At 50.9% G+C, this 19,757-nt stretch overlaps 1 protein-coding gene across 1 annotated transcript in view; it reads right to left on the reverse strand.

Moving 5' to 3' along the window:
• The window catches only part of uif (sushi, von Willebrand factor type A, EGF and pentraxin domain-containing protein uif), a 43,296-nt gene extending 33,304 nt beyond the window's left edge, over nucleotides 1-9,992 (reverse strand). The window contains exon 1 of the mRNA XM_029111392.1: nucleotides 9,939-9,992. Coding sequence (XP_028967225.1) covers nucleotides 9,939-9,992 — 54 coding nt within the window. The remainder of the gene's footprint in view (nucleotides 1-9,938) is intronic.
• Nucleotides 9,993-19,757: the final 9,765 nt, after the last annotated feature.

Genomic DNA, 19,757 nt, shown 5'->3' on the forward strand with positions numbered 1-19,757 from the left:
GGCGGCCAGCGTCGGTGGTGCTGCTCGTTCCTCGCGGTTGCTCTGACCACGCTGACGACGACCGGAGTCACAAGGAATGAAGTCTGTTGGAGAAAATCCGATAGTATGCCTCCGCTTCTTGTTCCCGAAAACCCGACGCACGACTCACAACAAAGGCTATAGCGGCACACAAAGGGGGGAACTATGTTTGAGTCCCTCGTGGAATACGAGACCCACCAGCACAGCTATCGCTCAGGATCATCTTCGCGAGCATCGACAGGTCGACGTCGGTGTATCGGCAGCGGCGGAAACGTCGCTCGATAAGTAGGAGTGCGTCTCGCTGAGCCGCACGACTCCCGGCGGCTAATCCTCAGCAAATAAATCAGGACACACGAGCATCGAAAATGTCGGAGCGGATGGAGCTCGAGAGCCGAGAATTCGGGGCGCAAAAAACCGCAAGAAATAGGCAATGAATATCGGCATCAGTGCAAACACAGGAGGAAACGGAGAGCCATGACAGGCCCAGACGAACCTAAACGCTCCGATATTGCCGAGGGGAAGTGGCGCTTAATGTTTCCACATCATCACGGGAATTTACGGGGCTGATTCCATGACTCCGTTTCCGATCCTTGTTGGTTCCGTGATTAGAAAACTTGTGAATCGGAATTCTCTTACGATCCGTTCGGAGCGCCGTTCACTAATGCGCCCGGCGACCCCGATTCATTTCTTTCCGCGCAAGGTCCAGAATTCTTCTCTGATTGCGAGTTTGGATGGGAGAACGTTCTCAATAAAACGGAATCGAATCAAAGCGAAAATCAAGGCGGCCATTGGAAGATTCCAACTGATGTGCCGGACCAACAGGAGGAATTCGTAGCGTTAGGGTGAACGAGACACCTTCCGGAACCGTCCCCTCGACCAATCGGAGTTCCTACGCCTTGCGTTTCTCGACAGAGGAGTAAAAATTAGGAGGGTTTGCGAACGAGAGGATGACTGGAGCTCGAGAACGTGAATTCCATCACACACGCCTACAACATGGCGTACAGTCGCGTAGAGACGGAGTGTTTTTGTAAAGGCAGCTTGAGAAGGAGAGGAACTTCTGAATCATTCTGAAGATTACAACGAGATGATACGATCAGAATAGAATGTAATTGTCCGTCCACCCACACCATCTGCAGCAGAAGATACAGCCGGTCCCAATCCATCAAGCAGAGAACGAGATTACGAAGCGATGTTCACAGATTTGTTGAGTGGAAGTTTCAACAGGCGGATCGTCCAACCGTAAGTTTGGGTACGAGACTCCTTCTCATTCTGATTTCCTGGGTTTTTGAAAAGTTACCAGAATTCGACACCGGCGTAATCGGGGACGCAATGGAGGGAATCGAACACAAACCCGCTCTTATCTTCGATCGGGACGGGCTCGCAATCGGGACCGGGACTCCATTCTATTAACGGAATATCCGAACAGAGGAAGCTCGCTCATTGCTCCCTGGCTCAGCCGAGTTCTTCCGATGAATTGGATCTTCTGACGCAAAGGCCGACCGCGGCGACGTTGGTGTCGCCTCGCCGTCGTCGCCGCACTGCCTTCGCTAGAATGGAGAAGTGTCTCGCGGCGGCGATGTTTGCCTCTCGGCTTGTCTACAGTCATCCACAATTGACATAGATCTAGATTCGGATCAATGTGACTCAGTCAGCGAGACATTTGGTCCGTTTTCGGCTTTCCCGTTTCGACCAGAGAAGGTCTCCGGGAGCTTTGGGCTAACATCGATCGTTGAACGAAAAAATAAAAATAAACCGAACGCAGTCATCATCGAATTCGCTGCACAAACACCCTTTTTGACGACGAAATCGAAGAGAATGAAGGATCCGGGCTCGATGGAGCTCTCAGGAAAAACTTCGTTCACTCGGTCTGTTTGCCGAATTTACTCCGCCGAAATCCCGCTCCAATTTTTTTCTCTCGGCGTCCCCGGCGAAATCGCCCCGAATCGGAGCGAGTGAGAAAAGAATGAAGCGATTCTCATGATCTACCTCGGAGAGATACTTTTCGGCTGTGATTGGCGGCGTCAATTCGAATCCCACTCACTCACTCAGTCAGTCAAGCAGTTTCGTATTGGGTGACACGCAAACACACGCACGCACACCGGTGGATAAACGGCCGAGCGGACGAACAGACGCTTGATCCGTATATCGAGGCTGACGACGTCCCACACCAGCCACTGCTGGGCGGGTCCCTCATCATTAGTACCACTACCGTAGTGAACTCCTTGTTGTCCATACGGGTGTCACGTTGTTGCGAGATCCCGACACCCTGACAGTACTCGAGCCCGGAGCCACCTAAGCTCAGCGGCGTCGGCCCCCGGGCCGAGATTGATTGATGCGAGATGACTGCTACACAATCGTCTCCGTAGCATTTTTTGGATCTAGTCACATTTTCAATGATTTGCGCGAGCGGCTCGTCGATCCGCTCGCGAGGACATCCTGTGCGTTCCGTCGCACGAATGTCGCTTCAAAGGGAAGCTGAACCCGTTTTTGAAAAACTTCTTCCTCCAGTTTACTCCACTTTATCATTCTTCTGACGATCGGGGCATTGTCAATGGATCAATGAGTTTGCCAACGTCGATCATGCATTATTTCTTTATGTACGCGTGGCGAGATTCGGCGACGGGTTGTGTCCTTTGACCAATCGCGGGTCGCAGCAACCTTGCTCACAAGTGTCAATCATGAGCAAAAAGCCTCAGAAATTCCCTTTGCCGGCTCTCAATGCTCCGATAGCTTTCTTCCTCGCCGCTGTGTCTTTTTTTCTCCTTTTTGTGTTCGCTATCCTTTCGCTTGGTCTATATTCAGAAGAAATCAATGCTCCGACGGAGAAAAATCCGCGGAAATTCTTCCTTAGCGTGTTCGAAGTCGAAATTCCAGGAAGTCGTACGGAAGAAAAGAAAATTTTCGAATCGAATGAGAGCTCCGGCGTGACCGCAAGCTCTCACAAAAAGTAAACTTCAATCATCATAGCGAGCGATGATGACGATGAAGTCTACAGTGATGAACCACTGCGACTCACGCATGGCCTCAGTTCTTTTTTGACACATTTTAAAGAAAGCCACTCAGTCAGTGCTGACAGAAGAATCATTAGATTCCACGTGAAGTTCCGTGTCACCGGCGAGAACCGCTATGAACGTGGAAGAATTCGGAGAATAACTATACGAATGTATGGGCGCCGAATCACCGCTCCTGCCGACTCAGAAAATCTGTCGAGCATTTTTTTCCTCCCGTAGTCACGTTCATCATTTTGCCGACACCATCGGTGCGTGATGTGAAAACCCTCCGGAATCGAGCCGGAACACTTGAAACAAGCGAACCTATTATCGCGAGAACAAGAGAAATCCACTTCGAATGGAGATAGCGGCGACGTCGCGGAATACGTTTCCATCATCAGCAAACTGGCCAACGTAACCATTATTCAACTGCGTACCCCGGTCGTCGGCTGCGGCGACGAGCTCCGTTAGGAATTCCATAACTAGCCTATCCGGTTATCGTTTCGCATTCCAATCAATTTTCCTCTCGTTGACTCCGCCTCACGCTTCGATTTTCCGGTGGGTCGTCACTATCGTGTGCGCGTACGGAACCAGCTGAGACCTCAGAACGTTTTGGTTTCATTTACGTTGAAAATTTCAAACATCCCGCTGTTCTTCGCTATACATCTTATTCTCCCTCGCGGTGATTTGTTGTAAATGTCAGTCCCGTTCGCATGGACATCCCCTCGCATAGTATGTCGACAGTTGAAGAAAACGATGGGAACGGACCTCGTTCTTATAACCATGGTGCTATCCCAAGGCTGACGAGAAGACCTACAAGTGAGTCGCTGACGTAAGATCCGATGAGTCTATCGAACGATCTGCCAAGATAAGAAAAATCCCAAAGTTTCCCATTTAAATTCTCGCGACACGGGAACGCTCGTCTTGCGTAGTCTCCGTCCGATCGAGCCGGGACGGCGTTCATTAAATTCTCCTCCAGGAAGACTGCTCCGCCGATTCGCAGAACTGCGATCACAACGGAACGATTTCCACAGATGTTTAGCCGGAGGCATCACTTAACCCGTTTTCTCCGGGAGGATCGAGAATCCGCTCCACATATATTTTTTCAGTGGCGTGCCAGCCCGGCGCGAGATGCGCGACCGACGCGACGTTTTCCCGAGCAAAATTCTGCTCTTCATTTTTGTTTCTGCCTTTCTACCGCTGATTCGGTTTATTTACCCGTTCACGGTAACAAAGCAAATTTCCTCAACAGCGCAAGAGTTTCGTCTTCCACCGTGTCGCGGAAAAGATCTTGTTTCGAGCTCCCATCAAAAAGTTTGAGAGCCCGCACGCAGAAGAGCGCAGGGCTCCGACAGTCAGGAATTCACGGGGTAGGAGCTTATGAGCAGTAAACATCGCATTGGGACAAGGGTTCTTCCGTCGACGCTCATATGGATATATGGAGACGGAACTCAAGGTGTTTACCCATTTTTCGGCTGTCTGAGTGAGTGACTGATCGCCTAATACAGTCTCGCGGAACTGAGCAGAGTTCCGCTAGTCTGAGTTCATTTATCCGAAACATCATTTGACCGTGGAGTTGCTTGAGTTGCCGCTTCGGCATCATCATTGCAGTTTTTGGTGATGGTGGTTGCGGTACGTCGACGTTGATAGAACAGACGACTCCAGGCAGCACCACCGTCGAATCATTGCGATTTCCGTTTGTTCCAACGCTTGGGAAAGCCGGGGTCAAAGATTCGGAGGAGAATTTTATTTTCTTGCTCTTACGCAACTGGTTCCCGCGGACATTCCTCCATCGGGTCACACTCGTCGCTGTTTAATTGCTTCGCACGCCTGAACTTGGACCACTGTCGGCGACGGTTTCGACGATGAGAAACGAGAAAAACAGAGGAAAAGCGGCGTCGGAAAGATTCGCAGACGACCGCTATCTATGGCTCCCAGTGTTGATTCTCACTCAGAATTCTACTCCCATGGGTGAATTCCCTCGTTCTCGTTGACCGTGAGTCGATGAAGAATTATTATTCCTCGGAACTTTAGCCGTTCAAGTCAGGCAGGTTTCTATTACGCGAGTCCCTCGCGGTGGCTCCGAGCCATCAGACCGGAAGAGGAGGATCCATCTCGTCGACTGCATCTCCTTCGAGAGGTCCTCTCGTTACATCAAATGGATGGACCCTCGCGGAGATTCAAAATTATCTCACTTGCATTAATTCATATGCATTCCTCCGCCGCAGTCGGCTCCATGTGCGACAACCTGCACGGTCGGTCGTGTTGCTGGCTGTTCGGTCGCTTGCTTGATTGGCCGCTTGATCCAACTCCGAGTGGCAAGTTATGGACAAATTCGTGCAAAGCGCCGTGTCTCTGACAGCCCGACCTATCGGCGGGCCGCGCGATCGGTCGACCGGCCGGCCGGTCGGTCGAACGCCGCGTTTTGGTGTTTTGCCAAGTTGCCGTCTTGCTCGTCGGTTTGTTGATCATGGATTCGTCGGTGGGTCGCTCGGTTGGCATTTTCTGGGAAACGGTTCTTCTTCTTCTTCTGTGCGTAGCGGCAGAATATCCAGTCGTCGAGACGAGCTCCTCATGCCCAGGTGGACGAAGGAACGCGCGGATGGATGCATGCATGAATGAAGGGACGCATGGACCGAGCGAGCGACCGACGCATAGATGAACGGAGGAATGGATGCGACAGCAGACAGCGCCTAAGGCCATCCAGTCTGTGCGTCCGTGCGTTTGTCTGACTGACTTGGCAGATTCTCCGTTCGTTCCGACGTAACCCAGTTGGCTCGACGTCACTTGCCCTACTCAGTGAAACGCTAGCGGTGCAAGCAGCAGGAAGCAGTCCACGTGCTCTAGTCGTTCGCCGTCCAGTTTGATCGGCTCGCGTAAGGACTCACTCACGCAAAGGCTCCATACAAGCCCCCCGCTTGTTTTACACGTTGTTTTCCTTCTCTCCCTGGAACACGCTCCTCTTTGTTCCGCCGTCGGAGCCGTTGAATCCGTCTGCACGTGGTCGAGGACGAGCTCGCGGGGGACGAAATGAATAATCGGATGTTCGTCGCGAGGTCTATCAGAACAAATGAGGTTCTTCTTGCCGAGCGTAATTTCTTCGCTCGGTCTGAAACAAACTGTTCTGTTCGAATAGCTCTCAATGGCCGTCAATCACTCGGGTCTTGAACTTGGCGTCGACTGCTCGCCTGCCGGCTGGCCAACCCGCCGGCTGGTCGACTAGCTGTCAAGGCTCGAGATGCCAAACCCTCAATGCTGGACTTCGGAGCGGGCCGGGAAGATCTCAAGGATCGAGTCGAGTTGCTGCGATGATTTACACTATCCGCGACGACGACGACCGACTTTGAGCTTGAGCACGGACAACTTTAACGGACGATTTCACAAAAACGGAAAGCAATTTTACAATGACCGTCGTCGTCTTATCGTTTTTTTACGAGCGAAGGCCGATCTAGTTCTGCTGCTCCCGCGTGATCATTAGCTGTACGTAATCTCCGCAAGCAGTGCTCGCTCGAGCTGTCCGAGAGACGGAGCGTTGGAGACCCTCAACCCGCGAAATATCCGATTGGTGAAAGTTCCGGCCCCATCTATCCTTCCTATCCGTTCGCTCGCCCGCCCGCCCGCCCATCCGTCTGCTTGCCCGCCCGTGCATTCGTCCGTCCGTCCGTTCCTTCATCGGGTCTAGTGTTTTTACGCCACCCACCCCACGTATCGCACCGGGTCGACGCAGCGGCCGCAGAGGAGGCGATATCGGAAATACTAGATACAATAAAAATAAAGAGAAGAAGAAGAACGATTCAATTTGCTCCATTCAGTATCCGAGTTCCAGATATTTCTACCGGAGGAATCAGCTGATTGGCTGCGCTGTCCACCGCTGATAGACTGGGTTTCAACCAGCACACGTATGATTCCGTGTCTCAAGGATTCCTCTGTTCGGGATCAATTCTGGAGATTCATGAAATCCGCATACATTCCCTATCTATGTCCACCTCTTCGCTCCGTGTGACTTAAAGCCATCGCGTCATTCATTCCACCGAGAATGATCGCTAGTCATTCGACGAGCAATCGAATGGATATCTGCGGCGAACGAATATCTGTCATCGTCGAAGAAGTTTAGCGGTGCCGCCTCCGGGTTGAGCTCAAAATATGACGAAAGTCTCAAACTATACGGTTTTCGAGTCTCAATTTACAGCCCCTGATGAAAACTACTCGTTCGCCCCATTTGATGGACGGAGTTTGAACTGCCCCAAATCAGGGAATTTTTGAATGTTCGTAGCATTCCAGTCCACCGGAACAACGACAAGAGTGACTGAGAAGCAGAGATTCTAACGATAACTTGAATGCATGAGCGTCTGGCAACGATCACTCTTGGACTTGAGCCATGGGGCAGCGAAACCAGATGTGGGCACTACGAGAGAGTCGACTGTTGTCAACAGACCCACGCCGGCGACTTATATCATAGGCGAAAAAAGAGTGAGACTCGACATCCGTTGCGTAATATCAAAAAGAACGTCAACGAGCGAGTCAGTGATGAGGTCAATTCAATGAGTTTGAGCGGGTGGGCGGGCGTCGAACAGACGGGGGGCGTCGGCTCCCGCAATTCACTTGGTCAAGAACACCCCGGTTGAGATTCCGAAACAGGTTTCAATTCCGAGGCTTCTCCCCGAATGGTTCGCGGAAGCCTTATTGCCTCCTACTCCGATCCGAGCGGAGATCTTCGGAGCTGCGGATTCACTTCGACACGATCAGACCGGCGTACACGATCGGGGGGAGAAATCCGGTAGAGAGTCTATCGTATACAATTTCAGACTTCGACCTTTGACATGGAAAAGTCCCGAGCCGGGGGAAGAGGAGAAAAAACAGGGAAGAGTCGACCAGCACGAACTGGAAGTCGATTTTGGAGAAGTTGTTGTGGAACGAACGCAATGTCACAATATTACAGAAATAGTGTCATCCAAACGTCGACGTCGGCCCAACGCTGAATGGGTTGAGCAACAAGTCAGTCGGATGTGAGTATTTCTTTCGTTCTTTGTGCCATCGTTTTTTTTTCCTTCCCGATTCGTATATTTCTTGCCTCCCGATGGATCGGTTAGGAAACGTCGGCCTGCTGAGAATCAAGACGGCTTAATGGTCGACGGATACCATATTCAAATTTCTAATGCACACAGCGGATTCCGAGAGAGTTTATGGATACGCACAATGTAGTACAGCCGTGGGTGAAGTAAAGCGCACAGTCGGCGGATGGTCGATAGCGACTTGAACTTTTCTGGATCTGACTCACGGGCTCCTCGCTCGAACAAGCGACCGACTGACTCGCTGAATGAATGAAAGAGTGACACGAAACCGTCGAAAAAACTCCCACTTTTTCGACTCGGATGAAATTCAAATTAGGCCACAGAAAGTGAGGCCACGCACGAATTTCTATGGAAGCGCCCCAGAACGATGTCTCGACGCTCTCCCGCTTAGTCGGGGGGCATCACCAGGCTAACGCCAGGCGCGGCCCCAAGGCGGCTCAGCTAGTCAGATTATGAGCAGATCAAGCGGTTCGTAACATTTTCCACCACAGAGTCATCGATCGCCACCGGCCGGCCCGCCTGCAGAAAACTGATCGGTGTGTTGCTCCGAGAAGAAGCCGCGATCCGTTCAGTTCCGAGAGGAAACGAGCACTGATGGAGATTGTGAACGAACACACTATTTGCTGGTGCAATCTAAGACAACGATCTGCCCCTTACAAATGACTGTATTGAATGTCGCCTCTGATGTCTCTGTCAGTCGGTCGCTCAGTCGGTCGGTCGCTTTACGCGGAGAGCGACTCGAAGGAGAAGAACGAGATGGGATTTCAATTAAAGAGTTGAATCGATAGATGTCACGCGAGCATCCGACGGTAACGGTTTGAAACGTGACGAAGTTTTCGGGCAGCGAGCGGCTACAGCGAGATTTGAGAACCTGTCCAGAAAGATGAGCACGGATCGGCCGCGTGCCCCGAGCTCTTAAACGATGGAGCCTAGAATGTGAGCTCCTTGAATACGAAGCGATCAGGGCACGCACCCGGGTGAGCGGATCAACTGCAAAAACAGATTGCGATGACGAATCGAGCCCCGGAACTCCGAGACCTTGTCTCGGAAAACGTCTCGGGTGCAGTGAGGAATTCAACTATGAAAAAAACGATATAAGGGCATGGGCAAATAAGCGGTGTCAATGAAAGTCATCTGAGAGCTGCGCTAAAATTCGACAATGAACCCAAAGAGGAGGAACGATGCTTCGAACAATCCATCCACGTATCACAATAATTACTCGTGGTGCAATCTTCACCTCAACGACTTTTGGCCTATGTCTCTGTGTCTGCCGCGGCATCTACCGATGTAAAGTTGGTGGTGTCGATGGTGGTCGAGGTGGTCACTCGTCAGCCGTCCACCGCCAAAGTGGCCCTCGTAAACAAATCAGTGAGTTTCATCAGCTAGGGTAGTTACCCTTTTTCTTATTCTTCTTCATTCTTTGATCAATCGATCAATCAAGCAACCCCTGCGTCCGTCCGTTTACTTGAAAACCACGACGAATTTCGGCGAGCACGGCATTCGAGGCTTTTGGCGAACAGGAGGCTAATCAACTTTGCTCGGGGAGAAACTATTACCAGGTGCCGTTATGAGGCACCACCTGACATCGAGCGCCGTTGTTCTTAGGGAAGATCGTGTGTCATCCGCTCTGTCCGTCGCAATATCTGCCGCTCACCTAGCGGTACAGCTCATGGGATCGACAGAAACGTCCAGTGCGTGGCGGGTTCGATCTCTTCCCTCTATCCTTCTAGCTTATCCGGGACGTATCTTCAGCTCAGAAAGACTTGTACGCCGAGGAATGGCGAAGGAACGAGCTAGCGAACGGATGGATGGATGGATGCATGGATTTATGACAGCTATTCTTCTTTGGAATGCTCACCTGTTGGAGGAGAACAGCTCCTCCTATGAGTAAGGTCACTGCTAGTTTAACCATGGTATTCCTAAAAGGTATTCCCAGTTGAAGCAAAATACTTGTCTCAGAACCTCATGTTCGTTTTGGCACTTGGAGGCCGGTCAGCCCTGCACTTGTCAAACACCAAACACAATCCAGCCGGTCTCTTCGCGGTCCGAGTCGATTGAGATCAGCACTTGGGAGAACTCGACTCGGAGGGAACTAATTTCTCGATGTCGGCCGAGTTGCTGGTGGTGGCAGTAGCAGTCGAGAGCGCTGGAACTCGTTGGTCAAACGTTTTAAAAATCGTATGTACCGCCTAGCCCTACAACACCAGCAACCACCGAAGGGAACTGTGTGACGGTGAAGCCGACCCGAAGACCGTCAAACGAGTTCTTCGCCCTCACCCCGGGGATGAAGCGCCGCTGTCGACGTCTTCTTGCCGAGCAGCGCCACCGAAGAACGCCAACAGCCAAGACCGAAGTTAGACGGAGCCCCTCGCGACGGCGGCGGCTGCGCCAGCACCAGCAGCAGAAGAAGAAGAAGCAGCGGCGGTTCTATAGGACAAGCAGCAAACAGCAACCCGTCAGTTCAGCAAGATTCAAGATCCATCCGACCAACTAGGGTTCCGAAGCCAAGTTGGCAACGGCGCTACCTGAGTTCGTCGCTCGCTTCGTACCACCACCGCGGTATGAGGTCTATCTGGTACGGCCGCGGAAGGAGCGCGCTGTCGAGAGACTGAACGGGGTCAGAAATGTCAAAGATTCATTGGATTCCAGCGTCGTCGTCGATACTTGAGAAGTATCCGATTCAGCCTGTGGCACTGAGAAGCGATCGATCGGCTCGCTTCAGAAGATTCAGCGATTTTCGAAAATTCTCGACACAATCGCTCCAGATCGCTAAGTGACCCCTCAGAGCTATTTTCCTTGCCGTCGCTGCTCTAGTCACTTCAGGAGTTCCATGTCGACTGTTGACTCCGACCCGATTGATACGCCGGTATATTGGAGCGAATCGTTCGTATTCCCGTAGATTTATCAGCTGTTAAGTAGCTGCAGTGTCAAGCTCAATCCACCTGGGTGCTGTTCCTGGCCGGGGTTGTCGCCCCATGCCGGGTCTTCCCTGTTCTCGTTCGGACGGGACTCATTCCCGGCATGATTTCGCACGGAGGGACGGACGATTTCAGTGATGACGCTCCTGGAGGCAAAAATGGCAGAGAGGCCCTCCGGCATCTGGAAAGACTTCAGCGTCCCGTCGTTGCTAACTTTCACTGTCGGACTGCTCACCGGCAATATCAAAATGAACGGCAGTGGTCAAGCGAGGGGGCCAGCGACCGTCGCGCGGCTCTACAATGTCAGTCTCGGCACGGCTCCGCATTCAGAGCTTGATTGGTAAATGTGGGAGGTGTTTGATGCCTTCGATATAATTAGAATTCATTTTCTCGACTCCAGAAACTATCACGCTAGTCGAAAAACGGATTGAAACGGGAAGGTCACCGTGGGCCATTGTGCTTATATCGCGCGTGAATCTCGGGCGAATAGAATCACTGTATCCGATTCATTCCTCCCGAGAAATAATTACCGGCTTAATTGATTATTATTTATCATCGATGATGAGGTACTCGTCAAATTTTTGATGGTCATACCCAACGATTCTTCTGCCTTTCGGTATTGAGAATAGCATGCTCATTCTGATCGAAGACGAGCGTGGATTCGAAAAAATGGTGATAGTACGGATCATGACTCATGAATCACAGCTCTGGAATGCGTAAGGTTCAAAAATGGACTTTCCGTTAGCTGGACGCTTCTTCGAAGCATTAACGTGTGGAAAAATGTTTTGATTCTGTTTGAGAATGCGGAGCGAATCATCCAGGAAATCTCAGAAACCGATGAAGAAGATTCCTCCGATCTAATCGCATGGCGATAACCTAGAAAAATCCACTTGAGCGCGGAAACCCCGGACCTAAGCTTTTTATTAGCGCCGTGTTACAGAACTTCAGGCGGACGGTCGGCGGCGAAAAATATCGAGATTAAAACTCGCAGTGAGCCTCTCCTGTAGTTTTATCCTGCCATTGAAGAGTTTTTACGTGTCTTTTCCCGAAGATGTTATTCCGTTCTACTGACTTGATTTGATCGGTTCGAGTTGCCTGACTTTGCCCAGATGGCGGAGCGGCGTCCGAGATACGAATTAAAAGCTATGGAGGAAGCGCGCTGAGAAGCGGACGGAGAATTCGTCCTCTTGTCTGGATTCAAGCGTAGAAATGAGGATAGACATTGTTGACTATTCGCTGCTTTACGTTCCTGTGAGACATGTTGCATTCTAGACAAGTGCATCCATCTGTCCCTCACAAAAAAAGTAATCGATCGACCGAGAACAAACATTCCAAATAGTCGATCATTCTCCTTTCCTCATTGTCGTGGAGACGAAATGTGAAAAGCCAGCGAACGTCTTTATGTGCTTTGGAGCTGCGAATTCCGGCTGCGTCCTCGTCTGTACCACAGTCGTTTAAAATTTCTTCTGTGTATGCTCTCTCATCGGGGAACTTATCGGGATGGACCGATTGTTCCTCCACGGGAAAAATGGGTTCCTCGGGAGATCGGATGGCGGACTCGACAATTCTCGAGAAGAGTCCTTGAGCATTTCGCTCGAGCGATACGCTCTTAGTCGGTCCCGGTTAGAAGCTCGACGAAGATTCTGGTGTGATATGCTCGTGGGAAGTTCGAAATGCATGCGTTTATAGGTGACACCGTCGTTGACGTTGGTGGCGTTGTCGTCACGACGCTCAATTCTGTTTGCAGCATTGACCTTTTTAACGGAATTCCCACGGAGCTTCACTTCAGTCTTCGAAAACGTCTCGTCTGTCTCTTGAGGTCAACGTCGCCGGTGAGCGGTGTCACTATTGCGAACAAATTTTCAGAACGATATATTTCCATGCATGAAATGTGTGAGTTTTTCATATTTTTTTCCTGCATTTCTTCTGGTTCGGATTAGCCTCGACCCGAGTGAGGTATTCTTGAGATTTTCGTTCGACTGCTCCGAGAGAATCTCACAATGCGAAACGGACAGGATAACCCTTGGTCTAAGATTCAAACATGCATCCCATGTCAGGAATTTTGAATATAAATAATATAATATTTACAGTAAGCGGTGACTCCTGATCTTGTTCAGGGCATTCAGCTTCCTGTCCATCGGTATCGAATAACAAAGCGGAAGATCAAGTTAAAATCTCAAGTAGCATCTAAACTCGGACGGGAACCGGATCGTGTAGTTCCCTGGTGTTCGAGTGAAGGTTGAAATTTGCGAACAAAGGTTTCATGCTGTGTATTTCTGCAGTCCGTCTCGCTAATTTTCATCCCAGCTGACTGAAGTGAGACAGCCGTGACCGATGGAGCAAATTCTCAGTGCCAACGACTAGGATGTTGCTTCGCTGAACATCGATAGCCGCCATCCTTTCTCTGCGCGTGCTCCGAGTGACTCAGGAGTCCCTGATTATCGCCACTTGTTCTGCCGGTATGGGGAGACCGAACAAGGTTGTTACGGTGGAAAATCACAAAATCAAGAACGATGCGGTGAAAACGGATTGAGGCAGGTGGCTCTGTATCGATGTCAGTCGGTGGATTCCCGTCGTCTAAAAACTTCCCTCGCAGACGATTTCTTTCCGGCTGCAACGGAGCACTTTCAGTTTTCGCCCCCCGATTCGCGATAATATTACACCAAACACCCACGCAGACAGTTATCGTACAATAAAGCACTGAAATCGCGTCCCGATGCTTGCTCTTGGAACGTTCGCGATAAAGGCAGCACCGGCGGCCAGCGATACGAAAAGCGGTGAAGTTCTTCTCACTCAGGTCTGAGGGCTCGACACCGGAAGAGTGTCGATCGACAGTTTTTCGCTTTCGTCAGAGCGACGCTCCAAACTAACTCACCCCCTGAGACCATTGAGGTATCGTCTGTGCTTCGACAGTCTCAGCTCCCGGTCCACATGGCGAGCGGAAGGTCAAAAAACGTCGATGATTGGCTTGTCAATGGAGCGTTCTCCCTATCTCAGTTTGGAGCGAGACTTAGAGGGAGATCTCGGGCGGAGTCATTCGGTTCATTCAAAGGATAAGGTAGAGAATTTCGGTGGCTTTGTGATGAGGGCGAAAACTCGGCGATAAATGAGGCTGGTGAATCGCGGTCTGACGCTACGCAGAGCGACGGAATCAGTGGAGTTCGGGGTGCGCGTTCTTAATGCGGAAGCCGACTTCAATGAAGGCCCTGCGAGCGGTTCGATGGATAGGAAGCTCCGAGGGCGATGAATACGAGCAAAAAGGAAAACTCACGTTAGGGGGCCGACGTGAAGCTCAAGCCCCGAGCAACACCTTCTTCGCTTTTACAGAAAAACGAGACAAACATCGGAAAGAATTCAACCCATGCGGAGGAAAAGTTCCTTTCCGGTCGCGAGGAGGCGGATCGAACACATGTGCCGACGGAAATCGTCACGAAGGGGCGAATTCGAGGAACGACACCCAATGATCAGAGATAGACCCTCCGGCAAACTTATTGTGTTGGAACTATTCAATTTTCAATGACAACAGCGTGCGCGGCACCGACGACTTCAACGCCACTCGGCAGCGGGTGGGACGCACCGACCGATAGACGGAGCAGGCAGCGTAGGGACAGACGGAGAAATTGACGGAATAGTCGAAGAGCCCAATAGGCACAGGAAGATGCAGACAAGGAATTGCGACCAACTACAAACGTCAACGTCAGGTGGATCCAAACGGAAGAGAAAACCAGAAAGCGGGTCAGCTTTCCAGTCGAGTCCTTTCACCAGGTTTGTTCGCGGCCGCAGTCTGAAGCAGAAAACTATGAAGACCAAAGAAAAGTCTATTGAAGTTTTACCGTTTCTTTTCCCTCTCTCTCCGTTTCAGCGAGGGGGAGGCGAATAGTGAAGTTGTGACCGCGGGGAAATCGATATTCCATCTCGTTAGGCGGAACTCTGCGGAATGTCGGACAGCGCGGGATCCCTGATCGATTGATTGATTGAGGATGGGAAAACCCACCTCAGAGACCCATCTACAGTCATTGGGGAGTGAAGCTCTACGGGGCGTCGCCGTACTCGCCGCTCGAATCGACGATTGACAAGACGACAACGGGAGACCAGCCAGCACATATACCCTACTCTTCTGTCCCACTTTCTGCCGGCTCATTAGAAATAAATATGTAGTGTGCCGATCCTGTCGGTGACGGTCGCTCAATCTGCGGAATGAGGAGACGGCAGAGAAGGAAAGGTTTTGACTCGGCCGAGTGCCGCGAAAATTTCATCACCTTGGAATAGCTGTTACCACCGAAAATTATTATCGACTTCTCGAGAAACCCGATTCCGTGACGAGCGCGTTTCGAGCATGCATTCCAGTCGGCGAACTCGACGGTCTCCCGTCCGGAACTCAAACCGGCACGCGGAACTCAAACCGCGTCTCACCTACATTGATTGTATTCTTCCTGTTCGACTCCAGAGAATCTCTCCAGGAGTCTGACGTCAGACGGTGAACATCGGATGATTGTGAGCAGAAGACGCTGTAACAAGAGCTCGTTTGATGATCACTTGGAATGTTCGTGATGCATTCCGGAACCCCCTCCTCCTCGGAGCTTCAGCAGGCGCGTCAATGATCCGACCGAAATGCTTCCAGAAATCGTGATTCATCAGGAGCGGGGACGGGAACGGTGCGAACCCGATCAATCGGTGCTGGGCATGACACAGAAATTATAAACGAACACCTGAACAAATAATGAAGAGAATATCGGGAATGCGCAAGGTTTTAGCGAGTCGTTTCCCCGAGGAGGTTTCAAATGGAATCCGTACCCTTGGTCGGCGTCGATCGTGCCTGAAACGGCGTACCGGATCGTCAAATTGATTTCTGCTTCTATCGGAGTGAAACTTGTAGGGTCGACCGCAAGTGTTCCCTCTCCGTAATTTGAGCAGTCTCGAGAATTCTCATACTTCGAAAACGATCAACGCTCATATCGAACCCACAATGAAGCCCACCCCTGTCCGAGCTTACCAGGAGATCGGAACCCGGACCGCTTGTCCCGAAGTTTCCCACGTTCAGGAGCTCGGAGATATTTCCAAAATGAGAGACGATGCATTAGAAATGATTAGAATCTGAAGTCTAGAGTCTGCTTTCCTGCCTCGCAGGAGCATACATGCGGACTGACGTTCGATATCTTCTGAATCGTGAATACGCACTCGACGCACCGCTCTGCAGCGGCTATCTGTACCGTTTTTACGCCACCCAGAATTGCCATCAATTACTGTCAGGGGACTACATACGCGCAAAATCGTGAGATAGACGACGAGGTGGACGGATGTATAGGCCATCAGATTCATTGATTCATCTGTCGATCGATATTATTCTGCGTTTCAGATAGACCCACATTCATCGCGTTATCTGCTATTGCCGACGGAGTAGGGGAGCCGATTGCCTATTGGACACACTAGGGAAAAACTTTCTTCTGACGATAACTAGACTTACATACGGAGGAAACACTCGTAAAAGTCACTCGATTCGCCGTTGACCGAGTTTCTCCGAACCGAATTCGACCACGTGATAATCATCACTTCGATTGGTTGATCCTGCAGTGATGTTGACGCTTCCCAAGTTTTTCACTTTCTGAGTTATTCCTCAACGCTGCCGGGTATCAGGACAAGGCGAAAAATAGCTATCCTCGAGCTTTTCAGTGAAGTGACTTCTTATCAGATAATCATCCTACAGGGAGCAGCTCAAACGGGTTCTAATCCCATGATTTGCTGCTTTCAATTTAGTCAACTGTCATCCAGCTCCGGATCCTAGCGCCGGATCAATGTACGATTTGTCCTTAATTTGGGATCGGAGGGAAATCAATTCGATTCCTGACCTTCGAATCGATGCCACGCCATCCGGCCCCTCGATTCTTAACCGGAGTTGGGTGTTTGGACGAACGTCCTTCTTCGCGGGTCGTTCCGTCGAGTTTCCATCATCGGGGAGAGCTGCGAGTGAGAATTAGAAACGGCAGCGGCTCCTTCAGACATCGTCGGAGCAATGCAGGAACCTCTAAAGAGCAGAACGTCGAAAATGTGCGTAATGACAGAAATGTCGTGGACGGATCTGGGGCGATCCGCAGCTCCTCGGAGGTACTTGTATCGATCCGATGTTCTGCGCATGGCGAAAAAATTCCTCTATATCAGAGATTCGAATCTTCTATTCAGGGATCATCCAGAAAAAAAGGGAAGAGATCGCTCGTTCGTCTGCCGTTTTCCACAAGCGGGAGAATGCTCCAGATGATACAATCTGTATAATTTGAAAAACGGCTTGTGTCTTTCCGATAATGGTATTCGCCATCAGTGTCTTCGACCGTCTACGTTCCGTCAAAGAAGTCATCGCGACTTCTGCCGAGCGGCTGCCATCTCTATCGTTTGTTTTGCACATGGAGTCACGCCCGCCTCGCCGGCAACTACGCGTGAAAAAAATACGTACAGAATTGTCGGGTGGAAATATCTCCGCCGTCGGCGCCGTCTACAAAAGGACGATGGAACATATTCTCCCACAACGCCCTCGTTTTCCGCCGACGACCCGGAGTCGCCGTCCTCATAGACGACGTCTCTCCTCCGAAATTAGCCCGTAAGACTTGTGTAACATCGTGACAAAATCATGGCTGCCTCAGCCGGCAGCGGAGGAATTCATAGAGGAAAAATGCCTTTTTAGCTTCTCCTCCCGCCGATTAACTGGGTCGAGCCAATCGTGAATCGTGCCCTCTTCTCATCGTCTGTCGATCATGAGAATCGGGCGCTCCAAGTCAGTGGTCTCCTCGCCACGGCCACCGTTTTCGCCCCGGCTTCGAGGTAGCCACCGCGCCATTAAAATGTATATTGCTTCTGATGACACGTTTTCGGAATGGGCCTTCGTATATTCGGGCCGGAGTCGGAATCTCGGATCTGATGGATCGAATTCCTCACAGCGTTCCATTCTGTGTCTGCTCCCCTGAGATTATTTTCCTTCGGAAGATCTGTCAGGGCATGATTCCAGGCAGAATAACTTTTGGGAGGAATTAATTTTCAATATTCAGTTCAGCTCTGGATCCCCGGAGAATTTCCAATCCGATTGTTCGAAGACGACGCCTCACGAGTCACGATGGTCAAGAGCAGCCGTGATCGGAACTCGTTCCTAGAGACGTGCCGCGTGCTGCCGGGGAATGTCAAGGCCGATCTTAATGCGGCTCCGATTATTGTTATTATATTCAAAAGCATCAATGGCCGCCGTTGGTTACGCCTTCGTAGCCTCTATGGAATGGAAAGACAAACAGAGCCGGCCTCATCAGAAAATATCAAAGCAGCGCCGGCGTCGAGAAGTTTGAGGCTTGGGACCCGGCCACCCGCCACAACGTCATCGCTGCGACGTCGTTGACAACATTGGCGACGGCAACAACGAAAACGATAATAATGAACGCAGTGACGTCGCCGACCATGACGGGAGCAGCATCTGATTCGGGAACGAACTAGATGCTGTCAGAATGTCGACAGAAAATTACGGTCAGCCCTGCGTCGTCCTCGGCGGTCGCGAGATCACCCGACCGAATGAGTGAGGAGATCCGGGCGCGTCTCCAGGACGTGCGTAAAAAGCGTCAACTCTGCTTAGCATATTTTCCGACATCGTCGCCTGTTTCGAGCCAGTGAGTCAGGCGTCTTAAAGTTCACGAGTTCCGCGGCGTATGCATCGGCGGCTGCGTGCGACGTCTCGCGGCGGGGTTACTTTGAGGCGTATGATATCAATGCGAAAAGAACGATGCCAGATGATGAATATCTCGGCGTTGCGACACTCCCTCAGGGAGAATCGATGAAGTCCTCGGAATCCAAGAGTTCCGCTCATCGACAACTTCTGCAAGCTCTTGCGCAAGTAGGAGGAAGTGTAGGGACGACGAACTGTCGCGTCGCTCATTGTTTTCGAAACAAACATCTGTACCGAGAGGGAATCGATCGATTTTCTGAAGAATACAAAGCCATCGATTGTAGGAAGTCCACCGACAACCGAAGAATGATGTCTCACTTGCCGCTTCGGGAGGACGGGCAACAATCGATCAAAGGATCAATTAGATTTCGCTCCATGGCGATTCTATTTTGTGATCGTTTACCAGCTCGCTTCTGCCAAGGTTCTGCGTTTGTGTCTTCTTTTGTTTTCCTTCAGGGAGCCGTTGTGAGCCAAGTGTTAAGTGCGAGTAATGGTGGTACGGGGGGATCAGAACGGTATCTGAAATACTGTTGCTGGGACCGAGACTGCACGATTCGGCTCGATGTGCGCTTGGATCTGTAGGAAGATATCTATTCGAAACCCCAAGAGGAACGGACTCTGCCTGACAGAGAAATACGAGCGTTCAATAAGCGAGCAATTTACCAAACGGGCTATTTACGCTAGTGGAAGAAGAGCCGTACATCAGTGTCTCAGTCGTTCATTAATCGGTGTCGCCGACATTTTCGGACGTTGCATTGAAAATCTGAGAGATAGCTCTATGAACACAGATGAGCGGTCCGAGCTCTGAGTTGGAAAATATTCCGAAAGTTTCAGGCAGAAAGTTCATTTTCGCCCTCCGATGGCTATTCGATCTGAAGGCTATGATTGGGCTGTCTGAGCTCAGATCCGGATTGGCTCACGCTGGAACGAGAGCTCCGTAGTCGCGAATTCGCTGATTCAGACGACGCAGTGCCGAAGTCTCGGGGAAAGACTTCGCTCCCCGAGAGATGCGTGCTCCCAACGCTTCTGAGCGATTTCAATCGATTGGAAATTCTTGAGTTCGGGT

Source organism: Galendromus occidentalis, unplaced genomic scaffold (assembly GCF_000255335.2).
Source record: "Galendromus occidentalis unplaced genomic scaffold, Mocc_1.1 scf7180000077438, whole genome shotgun sequence".
Taxonomy (NCBI): Eukaryota; Metazoa; Arthropoda; class Arachnida; order Mesostigmata; family Phytoseiidae; genus Galendromus; species Galendromus occidentalis.